The sequence below is a fragment of the Ruditapes philippinarum genome, unplaced genomic scaffold, assembly GCF_026571515.1.
Source record: "Ruditapes philippinarum isolate M1 unplaced genomic scaffold, ASM2657151v2 ctg13557_1_1_1_1, whole genome shotgun sequence".
In the NCBI taxonomy this organism is placed as follows: domain Eukaryota; kingdom Metazoa; phylum Mollusca; class Bivalvia; order Venerida; family Veneridae; genus Ruditapes; species Ruditapes philippinarum.
This window is the reverse complement of record NW_026860902.1, coordinates 1-25190: the sequence shown is the minus strand read 5'-3', so window position 1 is coordinate 25190 and position 25190 is coordinate 1. Positions and strand designations below refer to the sequence as shown.

Here is a 25190-nt window from a genome sequence, read left to right as displayed (position 1 = left end):
TCTTAAATGACCAAACAATTACTTAACACACACAACAAACTACATTCAGCTATTTTAAAATCACTGCTAAAAGTGAGACCATGATTAGCAAACCTTTGTGGATGGATCGCACATTCAAAAATCAAATTTTACATTAAAGATTTTAATTAATAAATTAAACTGTAAAATGAACACATATTTTAAAATTTATATACATGTTTAAAGTAATCATTGTTGCCTTTAATAGTTATTTTATTCTTGTAATATTTTGATTTCTGGGAATGGCTTAAGAACTTGCTTGCCAACCCAAATGCATTTTTGATATATACTCATTATTTGTATGATATTTTGTAAACATGTATTTGATGTAATAAAAATATGTTTAAAATAAAATAGGAGATAGATAATTATAGTGTAAGTGTGGACATGTGGATAAACATTCTTACTGCAAATCATACTGTATATCGTTTAAAATATTAGTAATGAAACTCTTCTAAATCCAATGCACACAGTCAAATCGATACGAATATTCTGAATAAAGGTAAAATATTATTTTACATGATATTTTAGCGTAATCCATACCGCGTGGCACAAACATTTTTGTATCATTTTTTTATATCAATTACTATAAATTATAAAATAGTACGTGACACATGAATAAAATGTAATATGAAATTTAGATTCGAAAGTATGAAAAAAAGAACAACAACAAAAAAAAAAATGACAGCAAAAAACAACAACGTCCTGTTCATTATGAAATGATTAAAAGGTATGAAAAATAATATTCAGCATTTTGAAGCATAACAAGAACCGGTTTTAGTAAGAATTTTTTAGTTGCAGTCAGTCAGAGCCAGGGTGTTCCTTTTTGTTCAGGCAGATAATTAAATTTTTCAGAGAGAGAGAGAGAGAGAGAGAGAGAGAGGGAGAGAGAAGAGAGAGAGAGAGAGAGAGAGAGAGAGAGAGAGGGAGAGGGGGAGAGAGAGAGGGAGAGAGAGGGGCAGAAGAGGAGAGAGAGAGAGAGAGAGAGGAGAGAGGGAGGGAGGGAGAGAGAGAGAGAGGGAGGGAGGGGGAGGGAGGGTGAGGGAGGGAGCGGAGACCGTTCCCCATACGGCAGAGCAAACGGGGTGAGAACGGCCATCCGGTCGCATTGTTTTCTCTCGGCGTCCGATTTAGGGTAGGGACGAGCTGCAAGTACGCTATGGGCTTATGATACATCTGATAGTCGCACCTCTGCAGGAGTTAGAACAGCCCCGAGGCAAGGGTCCCGCGGCAAGGTGCAACTGCCTTCAGCATCTCTCCGGTCTGGTCTATTACTCTCGACGCGATGCCTATATCATTGCAGGTGACCCTTGCAGAATCCTGTCGTGCGTGCCCCGCCCGCAGGATCATGCTCCCTTTTTCTCCAAACCTGTTCGAGCAGTCTTGGGCTCTCTGGACGTGTCAACCGTAGACTCGGTAGCACCTCTGTTCCGACGACGTGAATCGTAGAGAGAGAGAGAGAGAGAGAGAGAGAGAGAGAGAGAGAGAGATGCATCATTCAACATAGCTCATGTTATTGCTAAGAAATCTTTGAGAAAAAGAAATTGTTTTGTTTGAAAATTCGTTAAATTCATTGCAAAAAAAATGCCTAAAATCTGTGCCAGTAATAGAGACATATCTTTGACGCAAATAAATAATAACTAAATAATAAATTGACAGCAGCTGTGCTAAGAAAAAGTATTTTTTCTCATTAATAATTTTGTAGTAAAACAAACAGCACAATCATTCGAGTCATCTAATGTCACCAACAAAACATGTTATTGCTTTTTACGGCAATATTATCATTTGTCTATGTAAATACATTCTGTCTTATCAGCTATCAAATTATTGGTTACAAAAATATTTTGTGTTTAATTATCTTACAGTAGTGTTTATTTATCTTCATAACAATCCAGCGTGTAGCACGTTCATTCAAATGATTTCATTCATTTTATAATATTTTATTTTTTTTCGATTATGCTTATTGAAACACTCCCGAATCCATTCCCTGAAGCAACAAGTTCCAGACAATGAGCGTAAAGATTCTATTCTTACTCAATGAAAAAGCAGCTTTCTACTGACTGGGTTTGAGCCCACGCGACCGGCAATCAAGCAGGGGCCGCGTGACTGAGTGATTAATGCGTCGGGCTAATAATCTGATTTTATATGTTTACTATAAGGTCGTTTAGTAATTAAATATTAAAAAAAACCACATTGGTTGTATTGATAAATTATTCACGTTTCTGAATTAAAAAAAGTCATTTAATCTTACAAAGTGTTTTGCTGAAATTCAAAAAAGTCGTGTACAATATATAAAGTAAAAGATTGAGATATTTAAGTAAATTGTATAACCGATAGTAATGATATTCATGTTTAGAATCATAGCTACAGAGAGTTGACATGGCTGCAGCCAATCAAAACATATTTGATAAATCAATCATATCATATGACCGATTCGTTTTTATGACCTCTTATGAACTGAAACATTGAGTTTTCATGGTCATTATTGTTAAAAAAAAATAACTAAAAATAACGATAACAGCATTCATATCCGACCGAGATATTTTGCCTTTCTTTAAAATTCAGTCCGTTAATGAGTATTGAGAAGAGTTTGTAGTTCACACAATTAGTTGTTTAATATATTCGCACGTCGCAGTATCATTTCTGTTAAGATTTTCTCTGTCTAACATTTCCGTTTAATTTCATGCCACTCAGATATTGCTAATGTTTATTTGTCTTTGAATGTTTTGAAATGGCGTAATGTTTGTCTGTGTACTTTCTTTCTGTTCAGTTCACATTGGTGCATGATCTGCTAAATTTCATAATCCTGACCATTTCATAACCATAACCACACTCCACTGAGGTCAATACCCTTAAAACATAAAATTTAAAATTCTGCCATAGATCAAGTGATGCATTTAAAATGGAGAAGTCAGCAAAGGATAATAAAGAAAAAATACTTACAGTTAAATTGAAAATCGATTTTTGTCACGATTTTTAACCCGTTTTCAGTGACAACGCTTTTCATTTTATGGTCATTTTGTTCAATGCAAATATTTTTTTTCTGTGGAAAAGGAGTAAAGGAATGATCCGAAATTTCCACAGAAGTTATTAGTTTACTAAACTAACACCAAGTAAGTACACAAGTTATCAAAGGAATATTTCAAGTCACTTCATTTTAAACAATAACCCAGTAGAGTCCCTTAAATATCAAAATTTGACATTTTGTCATGTGCACAAAACAATTCTGCAATTTAAGCGAACATTTCAAAACATATACAGTATTTAGATATTATATTTTTATTTGATAAAGGCCTAGGTAGTGGCCGTTTTGTAAAATAGAGAAAATCGAAATCCATAAATAACGCCCTAAACGGCTAAACTGAAAATACTCAGACTCGGTTTGATAAAACCTCTTAATGAAAGACATTGCAAGCTTCATTCCATCCCACCTAGCACCAGTAAGCAGAATTAACCATTTAATTTAAACATGAAAATTGTGAAATTTCGTATTTAAAAATTATTTATGCATATATGTAAGACAGTTTTCCATTGTACATCTGGTCGTTTTGTACTTTTTATACGACTGTTGTACAGCGTCCACCGGATATAGCCCCTCAAAAATTTGATACAACAAATGCCTTTTGAACCCGATTTACAGGTAAATATCAACATCGTTCGCAAATGTCAACAAAACGGCACAATTTATCGCCGATTTAACAAAATGTATTTAATTTGCAGAAAAAAGCGATTACTGCCCTAAACCCTGACATATTTAGCTTCACAAAATTGTTTAGTTTGGAAAAATCGATGGAGATATGATGGAGAAATAAGTTGAAACATTACCTTGGGTGAACTCGACGTAAACCTTTTTACTTTCGTTTTCGGACTTTTGAGGGGTTATATCCGGTGGACGCTGTACAACAATGTGTAGGTGTGTAATCATTGTCAGGGTAAAAAAGGCTAATCAAAACACAATATGATCCAAAACTTACCGATTTGATAGAATCGATAACCTTTGGATCATAACATCACGACTTAGAATGCTAAAAAAAGACCTAAAGATTACTGTTTCTTAATCATTACATACGAGTACCTGAGTTTCACAAAATGCATTGATATAATATTGTGTCAGATGTTTTTGTTTAACAAGAACTACGTTTTCTGTACTTTACATTCCAAAAGCATAATTTAATGCACTGTTTAATTGATATAAACTGTTCTATGTATTCTCAGGGGGTGAAATTATCATTATTTTGTTAATGAAAACTATTCTGAAACAAAGTATGGCATAAGTGTTGTTTTCATCACGTAAAGTATTTAGTTTCTGATTTCGAAGAAAGGGAGTAACTCAGTTATATAATTATTAAACATTAGCAATAAATTAAATAATACTAGAAGATTAAATTAAACTTACAACATATGTTTTATAATAATTCTATCCAAACAACAATGTCTTTTCACTTTTTATTTTGAAACTTTTAATTCAATTTTCAAATACCTTTTTTAGTACATGTTTTCTTCTATGTGTAGTTTGTATTAACATGTCTATTATCAACGTTTTTCCCGGGCTCCTTGCCGGTAGTTCCGTGTGGCTGGGTCGTGTTTGGGGGATATCTTTATTGAATAGCATCCTTCCTTGTTGATCTCGTTTTTTATATTCTAGTTTCATTGGTTTTTTCAATTAAACTACTGGAGCAAAAACTACACACTACCAAAGAATTAAATAACTCTTTTCCACTTAAATTAATTAACGATGATATCTTGCACACACTTCTTATTAGTTTTTTGTTCATCAATAGTCCTTAAAACAAACCTCTGCTAAAATGATATTTTTCCCATGCTAAGTACAATAAATAATACACGTCAAGTTTATAATTAAAAGGCACTCTAGGGGTCCTATCAATTGTACATCAGTGTATGTGAGATTGTTACTAAGAAAGTCCAGAATATGTGTCACATTAAAAGTTATTAAAACTCACTTACTTTTACATTTTATAAAGATCTTTCGAAACGTCTTTCTGAATTCGAAGCAGCTAAAGTTATACAATATCGGATTTATCGTAGAATTAAAATACGTCATCCAGAATAATATGTTTAATACATCCTTCGACACCCAACCGGGATAAGCAATGCTTACATCAAACACAATGTGAAAAGGCAGCCACAAAATACTATATCCTAATATGATATAGGTCATTGTTATGAATAACCTTTTGTCACGAGTAAACCTACTTTCACGACGAACCTCCTGGACGTCTTTTCCAAGCGTATCAGCATTTCGAAGAATATGAACAGTAGCAAGATTATTTGCATCATTTGCACAAGGTATTCGAGGCTGTAAAACTTGCTGTTCTAGACTTCTTCTTGAATCATCTGATGATGTCGCTGAAGAAGATTGTTTCGAGGCATTTTCAAATTTTTCTAGTTTTTCGATAATTACAGTTGATTTTGTATGACAACGATTGGCGTCTTTACATTCCGATCTTTTACGCATTAAATAAAACACATATAAATAACTCAATATCATAATGCAAAAAGGAACATGATGCCCCAGTAATGCCAAAATAAAGACAAACTCCTTGTTAAGTGATGGATCCCAAAAACATTCTCCTGGTTTGCTGTGCCTTAGTCTGTCCATTAACCATGGTGGAACCCACAGGATCAACATAAACAACCTATGAGAAAACAATATATCGTAATTCAAAACAAATAGTAAAATGACAAACAAATATCCTGAACTAATAGAAATTTATGTACTTTTCATCACATTTCTTTGCTGATAAATTTATTTAGTTTTCACTCCTATAAATGTAGCTGTGAAAAACCTATATCCCTAATAATTATCATTATCATTAATGTGACTTACATGAACATTTTTCCTCTTCGTATGAAAACATGATATTAAACGTAAATATCAGCCATTGTTTTGACATGCCTAATAAAATCATAAAACAAAATACAGTGTAGGAGAAATTATGCTTCCAAACAATTAAATAAGAGAATGAATGTCCTACCAAACGAATACAATTGAGATTATGCCTTTCCGTTTAGTATGATGCTGTCTGTAGTGTACACTCCATTTCACGCTCCAAAGCCTGTCCACTGATATAAGGTTCAAAGTGAACACCGACACAAAAGTCATACCTGAAAGGAAAACACAGACCCTGGTACCATACTTTAACATATATGAAAGTTAGTTATCATGATCACATGTCAGAAGTACAAAGCAGACCGTATTACTGACGATATAGTTACCAGTTTAGGATGTTTGCAATGTATTACCGGCCAAATCGTGTGCTTCAAAAGTATATTATTATAAGTAAAGTCAACAAGGACTAAAGTGAACAGATATTAATAATTGTTGGTCCAGATTCGTCATAGTGTCAAAATTCTAAATGCTACATACCTTATCTTAATATATATTTAATGACACTTAATATAAAAAATTACATTTCTCTTAAAAACGTTTATCTCTGAAAGTTTGAATTAGTTTCAGAGTATAAACAAAAACAACAATAAATGTACCATAATCGAAAAATATCCAAACTGCGCAGAGAGCTTCTCCAAATGGCCAATATCCGAGGACAGTATGTGTAGCCATAAAACTCATCGCAGTCACGGCAACAGCTACGTCAGTAATCGCCAAATTTACTATATAGTAATTAAAAGTCGTTTGCAACTTTTTGTTCATTTTCACAGCAATCAACACAAGCACGTTTCCGAATATAGTTACAAACGTAATGGCGTATAAAATAACAGCCACGAGTATCTTATTCCAAGTTATAATAACTTTAGTTGAAATAAATCTACCAGATGTATTAGAACAATTTAGGAGTTCGTCACCCATCGTGGTCTTAAATTTACAGAGCCATCTCCAGTAACACTTTCAAAAATGAGTTTTATATCATTCCGGCTACAAGACTCTCGATTTTTGTAACTTTTAGGACAATATTTTTCTAAAAATCAATATCACTTTGAAGTAATGCAAAACATAAGCACATTTCACCAACTTGTTCCATGTTGTATAAAGTCGCATCATTAAGAATCATTGGATTTTTTCCCTCACAGAGTAATGTCCTCGGAATGAAATGTATCCTGTTGCCAATAATGTTTTTTTTTTCAATTGATATGCTCCGGTTTGCTTTTCATGACAAATTCGTGACATACATCCTATTAGTGACCAACGATCAACGAATCTGAACAATGATAAAAAGCAAAGAATAAATGTTTTGAGAAAGATTTAATCAAATCTTATAAGCACGATTTTACAACAATGATCGCCTTTAAATCAATTTAATAGCAAAGAACAAACAGCGATTTTGAACATTATTTATCAGCAATGAACAATGCTTTTGTACTAATTTACATCAATATACAACGTATAAAATAACTGTTTAATTTGAATTCTATTATTTCCTTTTACAGAGACATTATTGCATTTTTGTTCTCGTTGACAAGGCTTTCAGAAACTTTTAATGTCACATACAAATATAAAATGACATTAACGTGCAATTATTCTAGTTTTAGTTACTGATGTTTTCAGACAATAACATTTTTTATGAGTTTTTGTTGCCGTGGTAGAAATTAATAATTTGGAAAGACATGCAATTAAAAAAAACAATATATGTTGATTTTAATAAAAATTATCACACTATTAAAATTCTTAAAAGTGACATTTATAATAATTATTAAAGTTGCCTGCATTGTGGACGCGTTGAAATACTAGACTTGATGTTCTTATTGCACATGCTGCAAAATTCGATTTGCTGTTTTAACAGGCCATGCCATTTGACGGTATAATAAGATGTTTCCTTTCCGACATCTACTTTTTCTCCTTTTTATTTCCAATGTCATGCTATACCTGTTTAAAACATGACGTCCGAGCAGGAAAGAAGCCGTGATAATGAAGTCACGTTAAAAACAACAAATTAGAATAAAAATGTAGAAAATTGTGTTTTCTTTCTTCAATATGATAGCTATTTGTACATTATGTTTCAATTTTTAGTAGAACAAAACATCTTTTCACATTGGAACTAACAGACAGAACCAATATAGATATGACGTAAGATAACATGCCTCGCTTTACTATAACATTTTTTATACTGTATATATTAGGCTATGCTTATCTGTATCAAGAACAAGTATGTTTTATACTGTTTAGATCATGGATTTAAAGCATGTTAGATAAAAGTAGCACCAAATATCACATGACTAGCCAAAATGCAAACATAAGCAAAATGAATTCAGCTATACGACCAGTGAGTAACTTCTTTTTTGAAATTGTAATAGGACACCTAAAAAGAAAAAAATAGTCTCAGTAAAAATTAACACAAATCTAAAGGCGTGTTGCAATAAACAAAGAATGTTTCATTCGATTTATTTAATTATACTGTAAAAAAGATTTATAATTAAAAGGAAAAAAAAATTCGACTTCAAAGTGTTATTTAGAGAGAAAATAAAAACTTTCAATATTATAGCTCGTTTGTCAACTGATGTATAAAATAATCAGAGATGTGTTCAGTGAAAATAAAGCCTCAGAAACAATAGCAAGGACAAACAGTAGTTTTAAACGTGACAATCATAATGAATTTAGAACATGTAAGATGTTTATTACTTGAAAATAAATAGCACTGGATGGGAAATTATTCGTCACAGAGGTAGTAAAATGCAAACAATGTGGAATTTTGATTTTCCTGCAAAAAACTTACTCACCCTTTTTGTCATTTTTGTCAAATAAGAACTAAACACACGAAGGCTATCAGATGATGAGTACTTATTTTGAGACAAATTAAAAATATTTAATTTGAGAGATAACAATCATAACATTTTTAGGTTACATTTAAGCATGTGTAATTTGTAAGTGGAATGCACCAAAGAAATAAATAATAAATAAAAAGTAACCAAACAAAATTGTCAGGAAAATTTTAACATCACACAATACAGTTTGTAACTATTACGAAAGCTTTCGAAAATAATAAAATGCATAGCGATCGACATATTTAGAAATATTACGTCATTACCTCTTGCTACAGATAATTAAAACATTTTAGGTCATATCCAATTAACCCTAGAGATATATTTAGAAGCGGTATTTCCTTTAAAGCTTTCATCATCTTGATAGTAATTATCGATTTGAAATAATGCGCGCTTTCCATCAGATTTTTTTGTCAGATATCAACTCTCATTCAGTTATACATCCTTTTCTTTCTTGTATGCTATGTTCAAGGACTTTATTCTGTTTAATGGGTTAATCTGAAAATATGGTTATCGCATACTTACCGACGAACAATGTTTACGCAGACCTATGGCATATTATCTCAAGGTGAAGGATTGCCCCATTTAGAAAATTGAATCTTAAAATGGGCCTTTCGCATCCAGTCATACCTAAATTACATGCTTGAAATATTGACGATGCGACCCAATGTTAATGAGTTCGAATAGTGATTTCTTTTCTTTTTGTGTGGGAGGGGGGAGAGGGGGGCGCTGAGCTTCGCAACATCACCATGATTTTCAGGTAACGCTGTGCCTCATGTGCATTTCTAGACACAAAGGGACCTGAGTAGAGCCACCAATAATTTCCGTAAGTTGTTGAGTTGCTTCATCATACTAAAGTATCGCAGAAAGTATCTTGGCGGGAATAACGAAACATAGATCTGGAGGTGCCATCTTGTTCAATAATCAGGTTTTTCCTGATGTTCAAAAATGTTTTGTGTACAGTATATAGTTTATGTTATTGCCATTTGTGATTAATATATTTATATATATATATTTTTGCTTATATTAGCCGGTGCTAGGGGGGCAGAGGTCGGTATTTGCATTTACCAGTGCCTTAAATGAACTTGCTCAATAAGACCGAGCCTGTAACATATTTATGATTTCCGTTTTGGAATCCGCTATGCTCAATTTCGATGAAAACTAATTAATCTTTCACGGAATATTTAAAATTTTACAGTCAGCGATACTTCTGAATTTACTTAGAGTTATTATAGCATAACAATACTCAATAATACCCAATACCGCTTCAATAAACAAACATCATAAAAAACTGCAACATTTTTAATCGGCGTACAAATGACTATTGTTGAATTGTAAAGTGTGTAATGCAATTAATCAAATAGAAGAGAAGATTGCTTTACTAACTAAAATATTAAGATTTTTAACTTTTGAAGAGAAAAAAGAAAGAAAGAATGATCGACCAGCTGTTATATAGTAAGCAATATGCAATAATATACAACAATTATGACAATGTCTGAACACATCGTCTTATCGCATAACGTAAGTACCTTTTAAGAATGCGAATGACTTAATCTATTAAGATTCGGTCCACTGATATCATGACGTATATACCCGTATACAATAAAGGTTTAATAGTATAAATTTAAGGCTTTTATTTATTTAATAGATATTTTGAGTCTAACAGGACTAAATCGTCTAAATCACTAATACATTATAACATTTACGATGAAATTAAGATACTATAACATACTCTAACGATTACGTAATAAAAGTCATTTGTTTCTCAGTAAACCGAGTCAATGACGTCTTTTCCCCCCAAGATATATTTTGAAAATATATAAACTAGTATCATAAATTATAACATTTTTTTTTAATTTGCAATGGAAAAAACCCCACCACCACCACCACCAACAACAACAAAAAAACAAACAGAAATAGACAATTAAAACTCGTACACTGTATCTCGTATTGGTAGGAGAATATAAAAATGAATGAAAAATTTCTTTTTTTGGAAAAGATTTTTCTACATTTAATATACATGAGTAAAATAACTGATGGTAGTATATTTAATAAACATACTAACTAAAATTATGATACATCTGGGATTGCACAAAACAATAACAAAGCAAAAAATATATTTAATTTCAATGTTTGTTCTTTATCGTTAATTATTTGCTGATCTTGGAGAGGACATTTAGTGGGAAAATTATTGTTCTTGTAAATAAAATTATTAACAAATTTAATATCAAAATTGAAATTCATCTTATGTCTTGTCAATGTCCATGTAATGGCCCAATGACGATAAACATATAAACATTGTGTATAATTTTATAACATGTAAAACAATGTAAATTGTCATGAATATTTAATGCTTCTTAACAAATATTCTTCAATAATAAAACAATCGATAGTTTATACACAGTATGGTTATTTGAAAGAGACTTTCATAAAAGATAACGATGTTTAAATTAACTCAAAAAGAGTTTTGATGACACAAATGCGGTATCAAATTATCTTCAAATTTAAAATCTTCTATCATTTCTGTTTTCAATCATTATAACTATGGTAAATGTAGGGATTTTTATTTTCACAACAAAAGAAGGAACCCGTCAAACAGTTCCTGAAGTTGAATTTTATAAAGAAAGTGTAGTAGAAAAAATAAGCAAAACTAAAGTTATGGTACCTCTCGGAAATATTTGATGCAATTAAATTTTGTTTAACTTTTAATTTATCGTAAAGTTAAATGCACTTATTACATTTAATGAAAATACCATATTTGACATTTTAACGCGCAAAACAATTACAAAGCAAAAATACTTTTACCTTTTAAAGTGTATTACGTTTGGGATCTTGAAAAAAACGTTTTATGTTTCAAAATTCTTTTAATTAAAAATTGAAAGTTTGGGCATGTGAAAAAAAAAGTTTTTAACAAATTGTTTTAATTTAAAATTTTAAATCTAAATATTGTCAATTTCCTGTAAGGGCCCCAAAATTCAATAAACAAAAAAAACATGTTTAAAATTGGGATCCCTTTAAGTAATGAAAATTGGCATCATGTTAATGCTTCTAAAAAATTTTCCTTGAATGAATAGAACAATCGATGTTTTACAATGTATATGCAGTATGGTTATTTGAAAGACACCACAATAAAGTGTGCATTTTTGTCATTCAGTGGATATATAGAATTTAAATGGTGTGTATTTTCTTGTAAACAGTAACTCTATGATACTTTTGGTAAAACTCTAAAAAAACAACCAATACAATTAAAATTATTATCATGACAGGTTTTTGAAAAGGATAAGATGCACAAATGATAGAGTCTTTAAAAGATCTTACACATAGAGTCATGAAAAGATCTAACGCAATATCCTCTCGTGGCAAATAATTAAAAACGTTTTATGCCATATCCAATTTCCGAGATATTTTTAGAAGCAGTTCTTTCCTTTTTTAGTTTTCATCATCGTGATAGAATTTATTGATGTGAAGATGGTCTATTTTTGAGATTACATTTTTCAATAATGACTGATTTATGAAAGAAATTCCATTTTTTACATGACAAGACTGGAACATTTTAGCGATATCTGTTTAAAATTTGATGTAGGTCTGGACAAATAATTTTCTGTCAACAAGTCGCTTACTCCATTTCTAGAATGATTATTTTTATTGTGAAAAAAAAATTGACTCAAACATGAAAAGCTTTTAACGCTTTAACTCAAATAGCTCCAAATCGCTCAAAGAAAAATCGATATTCAATTTTATGTATTACCTTCTGCATATTACTTGCGTAGTACACTGTGTATGGGGTTGATGCTATTTGAGGATAAAATATTTAAACTTTTTATGGCTCTTTGGCTTTTCTTTTACTATTTTGTCCATGCAGTTTTATTTCAGTTTTCATTGTCATATTATCATGAATTTTAAATTTAAACCAATTTATTCAATAAAATCGGAAAACATGCCTACGGAATACATATTGAAACCACTTTATACGGGTTCTTTGTCTCCTCCCACAGGTGACGGGTATTGTTATTTCAATTTATTGATACAAGGTGAGAAAAATCTTTTAAGACAACATCGAGGGTGTTTAGTTATTAAAAATTAAATATTCTTCAAATAAGATAAAACTTTTGTTGACAACCATTTTCTATATTAATATACATGTCGGAAGAAAATTTCCGTCGAATACGTTGTTTCAAGTTTAAAATCGTGTCGCAAAACATGACCCATTGGTATGAAACACTGTAAGAAGTTTTGATAATTTCCAATGTCTGAATTTGTGATCTCGTCCATGTTATTCTTATCTTTGATTTTCCCTAAAGAATACTAAGAGTATGCAATCATTATGATAAAAAAGCCAAATGTCTTGGTACACATTTTGCATTCATTTCAGTAACATGTTAATTGATTTAAATGATAAAACATTTGAATCATTGATACATATCAGCCATCATTACATACTAATTTGTTAAAGATTTGGAAAGTCTGCGTTTTTGTTGGAAAGGTTGTTTTCAAATGTCATGTCATTAAGATTAATAACGACATTGTACCGAATATCTGTTTTTACCCACATAATGTAGTTAGATATTTACGTACTTCTACAAGTTTAACAACGAAAACGGAAGGCCACGTAGGTTAATTAGGATCCAATTCAACGAAAAAGAAATTAATTATCCATTATAATGAGATTTACTTGTTAACTTTCTTTTTTCGTATTTAGGTCTAGTCTCCGTATTTAATTCTAGTCTGGGATTGAATGCCTTAAAACCCAATTACCAAATGTATATACCATATATTTTATTTGATTTTACTGATCAATAATATTATTATGATTGATTTATAAAGTAATTCATGCATAAATGATAAAATGGGAACTCAACTGAGGTGAAAAAGCCTAAAAATAAAACATTTGAAATCCGTACTGGGGCACTTAAACAGGACGATATGCAGTTTTTTAACATAAGTAAGAAATAGACTCAGAAATAAATTATAAATCGTATTTTTGTGCTAGTCTAATCCGATTTGTGTAGACCTACATCATTTGGAGCACTATTATCGAAAATTTATTTCCAGTCCTTTCATTTAAAATAAAACTTCAATGGGGTCCTAATAGGGCTTCTAAGAACATGTAAAAGAGGAGGATCTACAATCACTAGTAACCACAGATGTAAAATTTTCACTGCAATAAGAGGTTATTGTATTTAATCATTATTTATGAAAGTTCACATCTACATTCAACTTTTTATCACTAAACATTTATCCCTTTAACCAATAAAAAGCATTAGCCTTTTGTATATGTGCTATTTGATTTATCTTTATTATTACAACACTCAGGTTTCTGTTTTTGTTATGATGTTGCTCGTTTGAAAATAAAAGGCTACCACTATTAATGAAAACATATCTTTGTAAAATACATATAAATATATTACAATATAACTTGTCTTTCCTACAAAGCTGTGACATTTGTTTACGTTTAAGTTTTCATGAAACTCTGTTAGGCAATTATATAACCATATTTTTTTAATTCGTTACGAACACCTGATTACAAATTAAACAGATGATCATGATTAAAAGGACTTTGCTAATTTTAGCATTTTATGAAGTCTGAAACTAATTTCCCTCGTATAGACATAACTTTCTTATTTGTAACTGCAGAACTCCCTAAAGTGTTAGTCATGGTCAAGATGCAACTATACATCAGTAGTTATGTATTAATAGATTTTTGTCGATTCCTCTGAGGATATTCTTTGGAATTTCAACGCCTTTGAATTTCATTATCGGATAAATTCGCAGTGAAGCGGCTTACCATACCGACATGCAATATGAATCGTCACGGTATATAACATGAGATGGTTCAGAGACAGTAATCATATATTTGAAGTAGCATAACGCTTGTCCGTGGAAAGTGTACACTATACATTCCTAATATTCAGTCTTTGAGTCTGTTTTGAAAAGTAAAATATCTGAAACATGAATGACGGACATATGAATAATATCACAAATAAAACTCGTTCATTGTTATTTTCATCTAACGATGCTATAACCTGGGATAAGATACTTGTGGCCATTGTTTTATACGTCATTACAGTTTTAACTATATTTGGAAATGTGCTTGTGTTGATAGCTGTAAAAATGAATAAAAAGTTGCAGACGACTTTTAATTATTATATAGTAAATTTGGCGATTACTGACGTAGCTGTTGCCGTGACTGCGATGAGTTTTATGGCTACACATACTGTCCTAGGGTATTGGCCATTTGGAGAAGCTCTATGTGCTCTTTGGATATTTTTCGACTACGGTAAGGTTTATATCTTGTGTTCTTTTATTTAAAAATGTATACGAATTTTGAATAATGCTAAAGCCGATGAAAGTGGGCTCTGACAGTTGCTTGCACCATCATTCAAGAACAGGCAAAATCAAAACGAACCTTCAACATTTTCAGTTATGCAGTTTTTAGGCTTTCTAAAGGCATTCTCCTTATTATCTTAGTACACTTTTTACAATTTTTTTAAATGTGCCTGTATAAATCACTTGCCATTTCTGCAATGATATTGGCTCGGTCATGAAGTAATTGGCAATAAATGTAGTTGATCTAGAGATATGATTCCATATTCCATTTACTTTATTTAACATGAAATCAACGCACGTGTTGGAGTTTTTTGGGGATTAGTCGATGTTGCAAACAGACAGTGGAAGTGGTAATTATTCAAATGCCTAGTATGTCCATCCTGACTGTTGATCTCAGTTTAGCAGCATCTTGGCAGTGAGTTTACTTAATATGTGATATTGAACTAAGCAATCTGTTTCGGCGGTTTAGTCAATCTCGTGTATTTTCTACCATATAAGTCTAAAAGTCTAATGGAGACTTTGATGGTACATGTACGTCAATCATGTTGATGATGCTGTTAATATTCAAAAATTCAATAAGACTGTTGTTTCCCTCGCTGTTGCTTCTGAATAAGATAAATACCTCAGTTTGAAGGTCTTGGAATCGACAGACTGTTATATAATCGTTAACGAACAAGTAATAGACAACATTATTTCAAAACTTCAGTTAAGGCGAAGATTGTCAAAGATTTGACAAATCTTCTTAAAATTTGTGTACAACGTTATGACATATAACAACGCTTCCATGATGTGGTGGGCATACGCAGTATTTGAAAAACTTTCACTGACATCATCATCTTGGAACATTTAATTTTAACGCACATTTACATTTATCTGGCATGTGCGTTTATTTTTGTTGGTTTTGACATAAAATGAAATGAATATCGCATAACGTCTCTCAACTGTAATTATCGAAGCTCTCAGCATGATCAAGCCGATATTTATGCACACATGAAACCATTTATACATGCACACTTTTAATGTGCATTTTTTCATCATTCTTTCATGATATCCCTTTGATGGATATTTTACGATTATTAAATATTACCTTAATTTTCTCTTTAATTTCATCGATATCTACATGCTTGCATTAAAATAGATCTCACAACTCATGTACGTATCATCCATATGCGACATTCGTTTCGATATACATGTGTAACTTAAATTCAACGCCGGAGGTATCTCTTGAGAATAATAATGTTTCTTTTCTTGTCTCTTTATTGTAAAGTTTATATGATAATATCAATATGTAATTGTTTTAATATGTTAATTGAATAGATAACTCACTTAAAAGAATCTACTTCCGTTGACTTACTTATAATACGCGTGTTGATTATAAACGTGACAATATTACACTTTTGATTCTTCGAAACCTTGGCCTTCAGAATCTCGCCGCAACGGATTCTACACACACGAACCGTGCAGACATAGTTCAGCCGCTGATGAAGGTCTGCACTGTTCGCTATTCAGTCAACAGACACTTTTAACAAATCCCTATGAATAATGACTGTTTTTAGTTTATAGATAATTTATCTTACTAAGAGTTCGATTGTGTAGGAAGCTATAAGCTTATAGACAAATTCTTAAATCCGTTCCTGGAACCAACTAGTTCTGAGCAATCACTAGGTATTGTAAAGTCTTTTATTGAAGGAAACAAAGGCATATCCCTAAGTAAAGTTGAACCAACATGATTAGAGATCATGAGATATCAAGTCTGATGCGTTTATCTGTCGGCCATGCCGCCACTCAATGAAACATTTTGTCCATAATGAAACATAGTCGAATTCAATCAAGATATCTAGAGCGCCAAAACTTAAATACTGTACTACTTAATTAAATATTGGCTGCCAGATATAAGGTCATTAACTCTTATTCGTCCTTTTTGTTAGAAATGTTTTTTTTTAACGGACATTGATCACAACAAGACAATCTATGATGGGTAATCTTACATTTCTGTCATCTACGTATTTTAATGTAGAACGTGTGTTCTTTGTCCGCCAAATAACTTAACAGAAAAATTACTTTGGATATCTAATGATTTATGAACTGCTAGTTGACATATTAAGGCAATCATAGTGAAAAAAATGAGTAGTTAATGGCTTATTGACAAGATAAGAACGTTATGCAAATTCATATCTATATATCTCCCTTAAAAACTTTTGAACGTTGAAACATCAAAAAATGGAAATCCATTTAACATTTCCTTTCTTAATGCCTTTTTAAAATCACATTAGGCCTTAGAAACTAATAAACGTGTTCTTAAGAATGAGCAACCAAACGTTTATAATGTTTCATTACCGGTTATAGCTTAAGTACATTTTAGATACCTTTGATATACAAAATAATAAGTCACAAAAACATACCAATTAGCAAATATCACAAAGCAAAAGATGGTTAAGGTAAATAGCCAATGAGTATGTTTATGGGGCTATAAAAGGATAAAGAGAAATACAAAAAAACTTTCATAAAATTACTTATCTTTTCTCAGCTTACACTTCATGTACAATAAATTTTTGTAGAAATAGCCAATGAATATGTTTATGGGGCTATAAAAGGACAATAAAAAACTTTCATAAATTCCTTATCTTTTCTCAACTAACACTTTATGTACAACAAAGTTTTGTAGCGGTTACATAGACCTTGTAGTTACGTTTGCTATTCTTTAGGCTTAATCATATGTATACTTTTAGTATAAAAATTGGTATGACTTTTTACAACGTTTTTTTTTTCGACAACGTTTTATTCTTTTTGAAGCTTAGCATTTCCGTATTAATGTTAACTGCTATGGCTTAAGGTCTGATCATCTTAATATATTTAATAAACATTTATATTAAATCAAGGGTAGAAATGCTTCAGGTATTACATCAATATTGCTGTTTACTTTAAGACATGGAACATTTATAACAGTGCTCGCTTATAAATATGACATTTGTTTCGGTGTTCGCTTTCAGGTATGACATTTGTGTCGGTGTTCACTTTAAACATGATATCAGTGGACAGGTTTTGGAGCGTGAAATGGAGTGTTCACTACAGACAACATCATACAAAACGGAAATGTATCATCTCAATTGTATTTGTTTGGTAAGAAATTTTAGTTTAACAAAGCTTTATAATTATCTTATATTAATATATTTACTCACCTTTCTATTAATCTGAACAATTCTATTCATTAGTTTTGGGAAGATCTTAAAATATTTACTGACTGAATTTCGCATAGTCCAGACTTTGACATAAGACATGGATGTTCTGGCTGACCTTGGTCTACAATGGTCGCAAGGATAGACTAAGATACCGACAGCGGTCAGACACATGGCTCTTTAACATAATTGATTGCCTTAAATTATCTTTTTCAATCTGACAGTTAAACAAACAATTTATATATATAGTAAAGTATACAACAGATTTGCAATTTATTACATTTTTATCCATTTTATACATATTTTTAATCATATCTGATGTGCATCATTTAATTGTAAAAGACAATGTTTTAAGGTAACATAAAAACACGATGGCTTGTTCAGGGAGGATAATAGCATAGCCCATTTGTATTTTCTGCTTAATTTCTAAGGATTTTAAATGATTTGTATTGTAGACTACTGGCTATGAAATTTCATGTCAAAATAGTGAAAACTGTTGATATGTGTCGCAAATTGTCAAAATAAATAAATGAATTGGTCTCTTCACAGATGTACCATGTTCAAATAATTTAATACATTAATGCTTGTATCCGTTATTGATAATACACAATTATGTTGAGCTGTAGATCATATAAAAGGAATGCGAATTCTTACTAACTTTTAATAAACATGTTATAGAACAAAAACGTTTAAATATACTTTGTATTTGTTTTGACTATTGTTATATCAGGGCTATTGTTCTTACTGTAAATTTCATGGAAGATCTTTTGTCCATAATTTCAATTGAAGATGGGAGGGCCTTTAGTCGTTATGGTTTTTGTTCGTTTCCTATAAGAAATAAATACGGTTTATCTAATATTCCTGCGGCTGAATGCCCTCTTCGGAGAGCAAACGTTAATACACATATAAACAGTCCTGACCGATATTGAATTCATTATCTTTTTATATTTTTACTCAGTCTGATTGATGAACGTTGTTGGCGGTTTTATCATTTTATCAAAATGCAATCACATATTTATAGAAAATAAACAAATGATAATAGTAAACATAATTCGTTTTGAAGGGTCCATTTTTCCTCAGAAACGAATCATTTTTGCCTTCTTTAGAAAGAGCAAACATGAGTTTTAGAGTTGAATGCTTATCACATGAGAAAAGAAGCGTTGAATGTCTATGTCATTAAAGTAGCAAACCATAAACAAACCATTATTTTGACGTTTAAGCAAATTACTAAGTCACCAATAAGCAAAATGAGTGGCCAATGAATAACGTTTTGGAAGCTTTAACAGGACACTAATCGTTTTTCTGTAACTTTTGATTGTACGTGTATACAGCAAACTTGGTCCTGTCTGTATAGGCTCTGGTATTTTACTAAATTATCCACTTCTTTATCACAATTGTTAAATACAGTATATGTATTCCTTTTCAGGGTGTTCATGCTAGTCCTGTGGGTTCCGCCATGGTTGATGGATCGATTGAGAAACAGCAAACCTGGTGAATGCTTCTGGGACCCATCTTTAAACAAGGAATTTGTTTTTATCGTCGCATTACTTGGACACCACGCCCCATTTTGCATAATGATTTTAAGTTACACCCACGTGTTCCTGTTCATGCGAACAAGATCAAAAGTTGTTGATGTTGTACGTCCCCATGCACAAGCAACTGGAAATAATGAAAGTATAGCGAATAGTAAAAGTGCAACAAAAGATTCACCATCTGAAGTGCCAGCAAGCCATTTAAAGGTTAAACCTGATAAAAATTATTCACCACCAGCACAATCATTTTATAACAATGCACAAAGTACACATGAAGGTCCTTCAGTTTCTGTTGTTCAAGTTCAAAATACAGCTGCTTGTGGCAATGAGGTACAAACTGCACGTGAAAGTCGGTTTACACGTGACAAGAAAGTATTCGTTACTTTGACCTATATTATCATTGGATATGCGATACTGTGGTTGCCTTTTCATATCATTTTTGATATAGGAATCGCGCATCCTGGTTTGGTGCCGGAGGGAGTTTTGAACACAGCTTTCTGGATGACATATTTTAACTCCACAATAAACCCCATATTGTACAATTTTAGTAGCTCCGAATTCAAAATGACATTCCGAAAAATATTGACATTCAAAAAGTGGTAAACATTTGAATTGAAATAAACTGCTAACATACAGAAATCAACACAAAAAAACACAACAAAAAAACCACAAACAAACCCGTTTTAAAATATGTATCATTTAAAGTACACGTCATTGATACAATTGGAAATCGTTTTCAGTTTTGCCGAACGAAATAATAGAGGAACTAAAAAGAAGACAGTGCCTATGATGAAAATTTCTCGCTTATCATTTATGTCTTTATAGCTTTATATATTAAGCATAAATATCAAAATTTCAGGTAAAAGTAAATAAAGCAATAACATTTTCGCAAGTCTTATCTTTGGGGATCGTTCAGCTGTGTATACATGTTATGTGGTATTTTAGTTCCTTATATTTGATCTTGGTTGCCGTATTCTTACTTGTATTCTGTATAATCACTCGAAGGATATGTTGCCTGCTTTTTAAATTTGTCTTTTGACGTCTGGTCTGTGATATGCAAGCTTCATAACCTTAGATTCCCTTTCAAAATTGCATTTTATTAAGTTCCACCCCATCGTTTGTTCGTTTAGGGTAAACGCATTCTTTTACCTGGGGACCATACGCCGCTTTGCATGGAATGACACTACTGTGTCACATTGAAGGTTCCATGATAACCGCCGTATGAGCACATCTGCGGATGTTTTTTAATTCAAAATTTCAACATTGTCGTGTTTAAACCATTAACAGGCTTAATCAAACCGAGCCTGCATCATTTCAATATTTCCGAGCTAGGCTTCATGTAGGGATTTCTTCTCTATTTTAGAAGTTTAAGCATTAAACCCAAGTATAACGATCTGATATTTTTTCATGTAATTTAACAAAGCAAAAAGTTTTAATGATTTTCATTCTTAAATTCATTTTCATTCTTCATTTCAACGGTAATATTTGTTTGACGAGACACGAATCCACAAATTGGTAACAGAGTCTCATATGGTTAAGTTGAAATAATTTGACCTGTAGAAAGTTCTATATATCAAATGGGTTAAACCAGGGAAAACATTATAACGTTTATTTATATACATTCTCAAGTTGTAGGATGAGACATTTAACATTGCCTCTCGAAGAATTCTTATGTTCAAATAGAGTGAAATAAGAATCCCTAAAGAAAGCCCAACGCGGCAAAATTGAAAATGTTGCAGGATCGGTTTGATTAAGCCTACCACTTGCCCCTCACGAAGGGACTTAAGATTCATTCATATGAGGAAGCTATCCAGCTAATTACAGGACATTGGTGGGTGGTTCTACTCATGTGCCTGAAATAATGCACGGAAGGGCACCTGCGGTCTTCCTCCTCCAGAAAGTTGCCACATGACATTCACTGTGTTAGTGCGACTTAAACCTCAACAAAAAATGTTCAAAAAACGTTTGCTTTATTAACTTCGTAATTAGAATTTGCTCTGTGCAGGTGAAAGTTAACCTTCAAACATCCATGCAGTTATAAGTTTATAATTGAAAATTTCATCAGACAATTAACTTTTCCTTGGAGAAAATATTTAAAACAAGAAAGAATCAACTTACAGTGCTTGTTGAACGTTTTTTATAGATTTGATAAGATTAATTTGCTTTGAAAAGCAGATTAATAAGTATGCAAATGTTACAAAAACAGAACATCTATAGAACATCATTAATGAGAGACTCTCGATCAAATTCATTTTTGTCTGGAATTTTAATGAAATCTTTTGTAAAACATCTTAACCTCTCACGATATGTCATTAACTCGTCATATTAGACATTTTAAAGTTGCGTAAGACTGCACAATCTAGAAAGGAAGCATTATAGAATTGTTTATTTGGAGAGGACGTACAACATTTAAGATTTAATTTTCTGATAAGAATTCATTGACTGATATTTACGTAGGTAAGTAGATACTGACGAGTATCGCCATGAGTATCGTAACCAATACATAAAACGGGTTGACTTTGGTGGTTGCAGTGTTTGTTCCATGATATTGAAAAGGAAATCATTACACTCACTTTTTTAATGTCTTCGTTTAATATCTTGGGGATGTTGCACTTATTCATTATCCCTCATGTACAGACTCAATCAAACCGAGTCTGCAATTTTCATGTAATTTTGTTGTGACTAATGCTTCCGAGGGTTAACTTTGTTTCCAGATTTTTTTACGTATATTATTGAATAAAGAAAAATATATATACTTCCATACACACTTTATGGTATATCGACTGTAAAAGCCGAGGACAGAATGTAAAATCTTGGATGGGGATAAAAAATAAAAACAAATTACTTAGCACGGTCGCAACGTCATATCAACCATTTTTGTAAGATCGGAGGGTTAGAGGAAAAAAATCAAACGAACAAAAAGAAAGAGCCCTATGCTTTTACAATTTTCTTTCCCTTGCGACTGAAATACCTACTGAACTATTAGGACGATATAAAGGGCTTTATTCTTGATCTTATTCTTTACAGTCTTAATTCAAGTAATGGATTTGTCCAATTTTAAATTCAAAAACAGTCCATTCGAAATATTAGGGATTCTTGTATCAAAATACGTAGCCGAGAGGTTACTGACATTGACCTCAACGCCGTGGGTCCGAATTCCGACAGGGACTTTGGGTACTTTTATGTGAGCAAGGTATCCAGCAAGCTTACGAAACTACGCTGTTTCTACTTAGGTATAATAATTGTATATAATAAGAAAATAATTCACAAAGGGGCACCTGAGGTCTTCCTCCACCAGTAAAAGCTGAAAAGTCGCCATATGAACTATACTGTGTCGGTTCAACGTAACACACCTCCTAAGAAAAAACAACAAACAAAAGAAACCGAGCTACTATTATAAACAACCCTGATGTGCGGACTGACCTGGTCCAGTGTTGGTGGCAAATGCTAATAGCTTTCGGGTTTCAGCAGGTTTCGGGAAAAAAACAGTGCATTTTTCCGTGATATAATCCTTCCTTCTTTCTTCGTCTGGTCAGGTGTTCAGTTTTACCATCAGTTCAGTTATTTACCGGAGATCAGAAAAGGTGCAATCTTGATATCACAAAAACCATTCACGTCCAATATTTTCAGAAAATTGGAACATTGAAGAACGTCAGCAAAGTAAATAACGTGTACTCTCTCGGAAGACTTACGTACCTTTGCTGTTTATTTGTATATTGAATGGCGTAAATGATGGATAAAATGTGTTCCCTAAACTCCAACTATTATTTCTAAACAACTTTTTATAGGCCGGAGACGTTACAGCGAGGTCAAATGTGGTTAAACAATAAGTAAGTTAGTTTTTATTTAGTGAACATTTTAACAAAAACCCATGGTCTCTCTCCCCCGGTCGCCTTCTTTCAGGTTCTAAAATGTTAAAATTTCAACTAATATACACTAATATTATATTATGTAGATTCAATACTAGGCCTAGTTCTCCTTATTATTACTGTATGTTGTGTCTACTGACAATGCTCCTTTCATTTTCTTCTCCCATATAAATTAATAATGTTCAATGTACGAATAACCCACACAATCCATAACAGTTTTGTAGGTCGTATTTATAAAATGATAATAACAACAATAAAACAGATTGATAATTATAATCTGTACGATATTTACCTTTAAATCACCATTTATACTAAGGTAATTCACCAATATTTATTTCTGAATAATAAGCAGTTATTTACTATGGAGGGTGATTTATGCCAAAATTACATCGTGCTTTCTAACTTGTACATCGTGCTTTCTAACTTGTACATAATGCATTCTGACATATACATCTTGCATTCTGACTTTTACATGTTGCTTTCTTACATGCACATTATGCTTTCTGCTGTGTGCGACTTGCTTAACTTTATGTTGATGTCGTTATTTAACGATCAATTATTATTCATTTGTTGATCTGGTATATTAATTCAATAAATTAACCTGCAACTGTTTGTATTTGGGTCTATTTACTCAGCTTGAATGACGAATATGTCATAAGGTAGAATGTGCATAGCCGAAAGCCGAATGCAGCAAGCATAATACAACGCGACATCTGGTGTAATATATGTGACACCCAAATTATGCTAACAGGTGGCGCTACAGTTATATTCTCGGTAAAGTCCGTATTGCGGTTCGGATTCAGTTTACCAAGTTACGTCCCTTTGTTTTAAAATTTCCATTTGCACTCATGGAGGAAATATACAAAACGATTTAACCATTTTTTATATTTATTAATGAACTCTGTAGTCCAGCTGACAATGACAAGTTGCACATTTCCAAATCAATGGTTATAGAATTTTTTTTTATTCATCAACAAAATAATTATAAAATAGAACAGTTGTTCAACATTGTTTCAAAGTTCTTTGGCCATAAAAACTTCTTATTAAAATATTTCATCCTCTTGAAAAGTTCTTAAATTTTGACATGGCTTATTTCCAATACCCTGTGGATCATCCCACAACATTTTTATTGATTTCTATTAATTAGGACATTTTCTTGCCTATTTTCAAACTAATTTTGTACACACGTTAGATTTTTTAAATTCAAACTTGTCAAAAAAAATGTCTTTTTTTCACTAATTAAGTTGAAATTATTCACTAAGATATGCTTTATGAATAGGCCCAGGTTCTTGTTCACAGTGTCAGCTTAAAACTGAAGGAACTGCTGCCAAAATCAGTTGATTCTGAGAAAAAAAGGCAAAAAAACTGTCTAGTCTGTCAATCTGTGAGAGTTTAGCTTTAGGACGAATGATTTCATAATATTAATTGATGAGTACATAAAAACAAAAATGTACAAAAAGTGTCCCAAGAAATGGTTATAAAATCAAATGAATTGTTTGTCATAGAAAGATATAAATAAACATTTTTTTAAA

General features: G+C 31.9%; 2 protein-coding genes across 2 annotated transcripts; one reads left to right on the top strand and one right to left on the bottom strand.

Annotated features, from left to right (window-relative positions):
• Nucleotides 1-5232: 5232 nt before the first annotated feature.
• Nucleotides 5233-6847, bottom strand: LOC132713812 (muscarinic acetylcholine receptor M2-like; the record flags this gene model as incomplete). Its single annotated transcript, XM_060696486.1, has 3 exons — nt 6526-6847; nt 6015-6144; nt 5233-5675 (listed from the first exon to the last, which is right to left on the bottom strand). Coding segments are annotated over exons 1-3 (895 nt in total), but the record flags the coding sequence as incomplete, so codon positions are not given.
• A 7792-nt stretch (nt 6848-14639) lies between these two features.
• Nucleotides 14640-20568, top strand: LOC132713813 (muscarinic acetylcholine receptor M4-like). The gene is made up of 3 exons (XM_060696487.1): nt 14640-15031; nt 18072-18201; nt 19684-20568. Exons 1-3 carry the CDS (start codon nt 14704-14706, stop codon nt 20390-20392), a joined length of 1167 nt encoding a protein of 388 aa, XP_060552470.1. The 5' UTR covers nt 14640-14703; the 3' UTR covers nt 20393-20568.
• Nucleotides 20569-25190: the final 4622 nt, after the last annotated feature.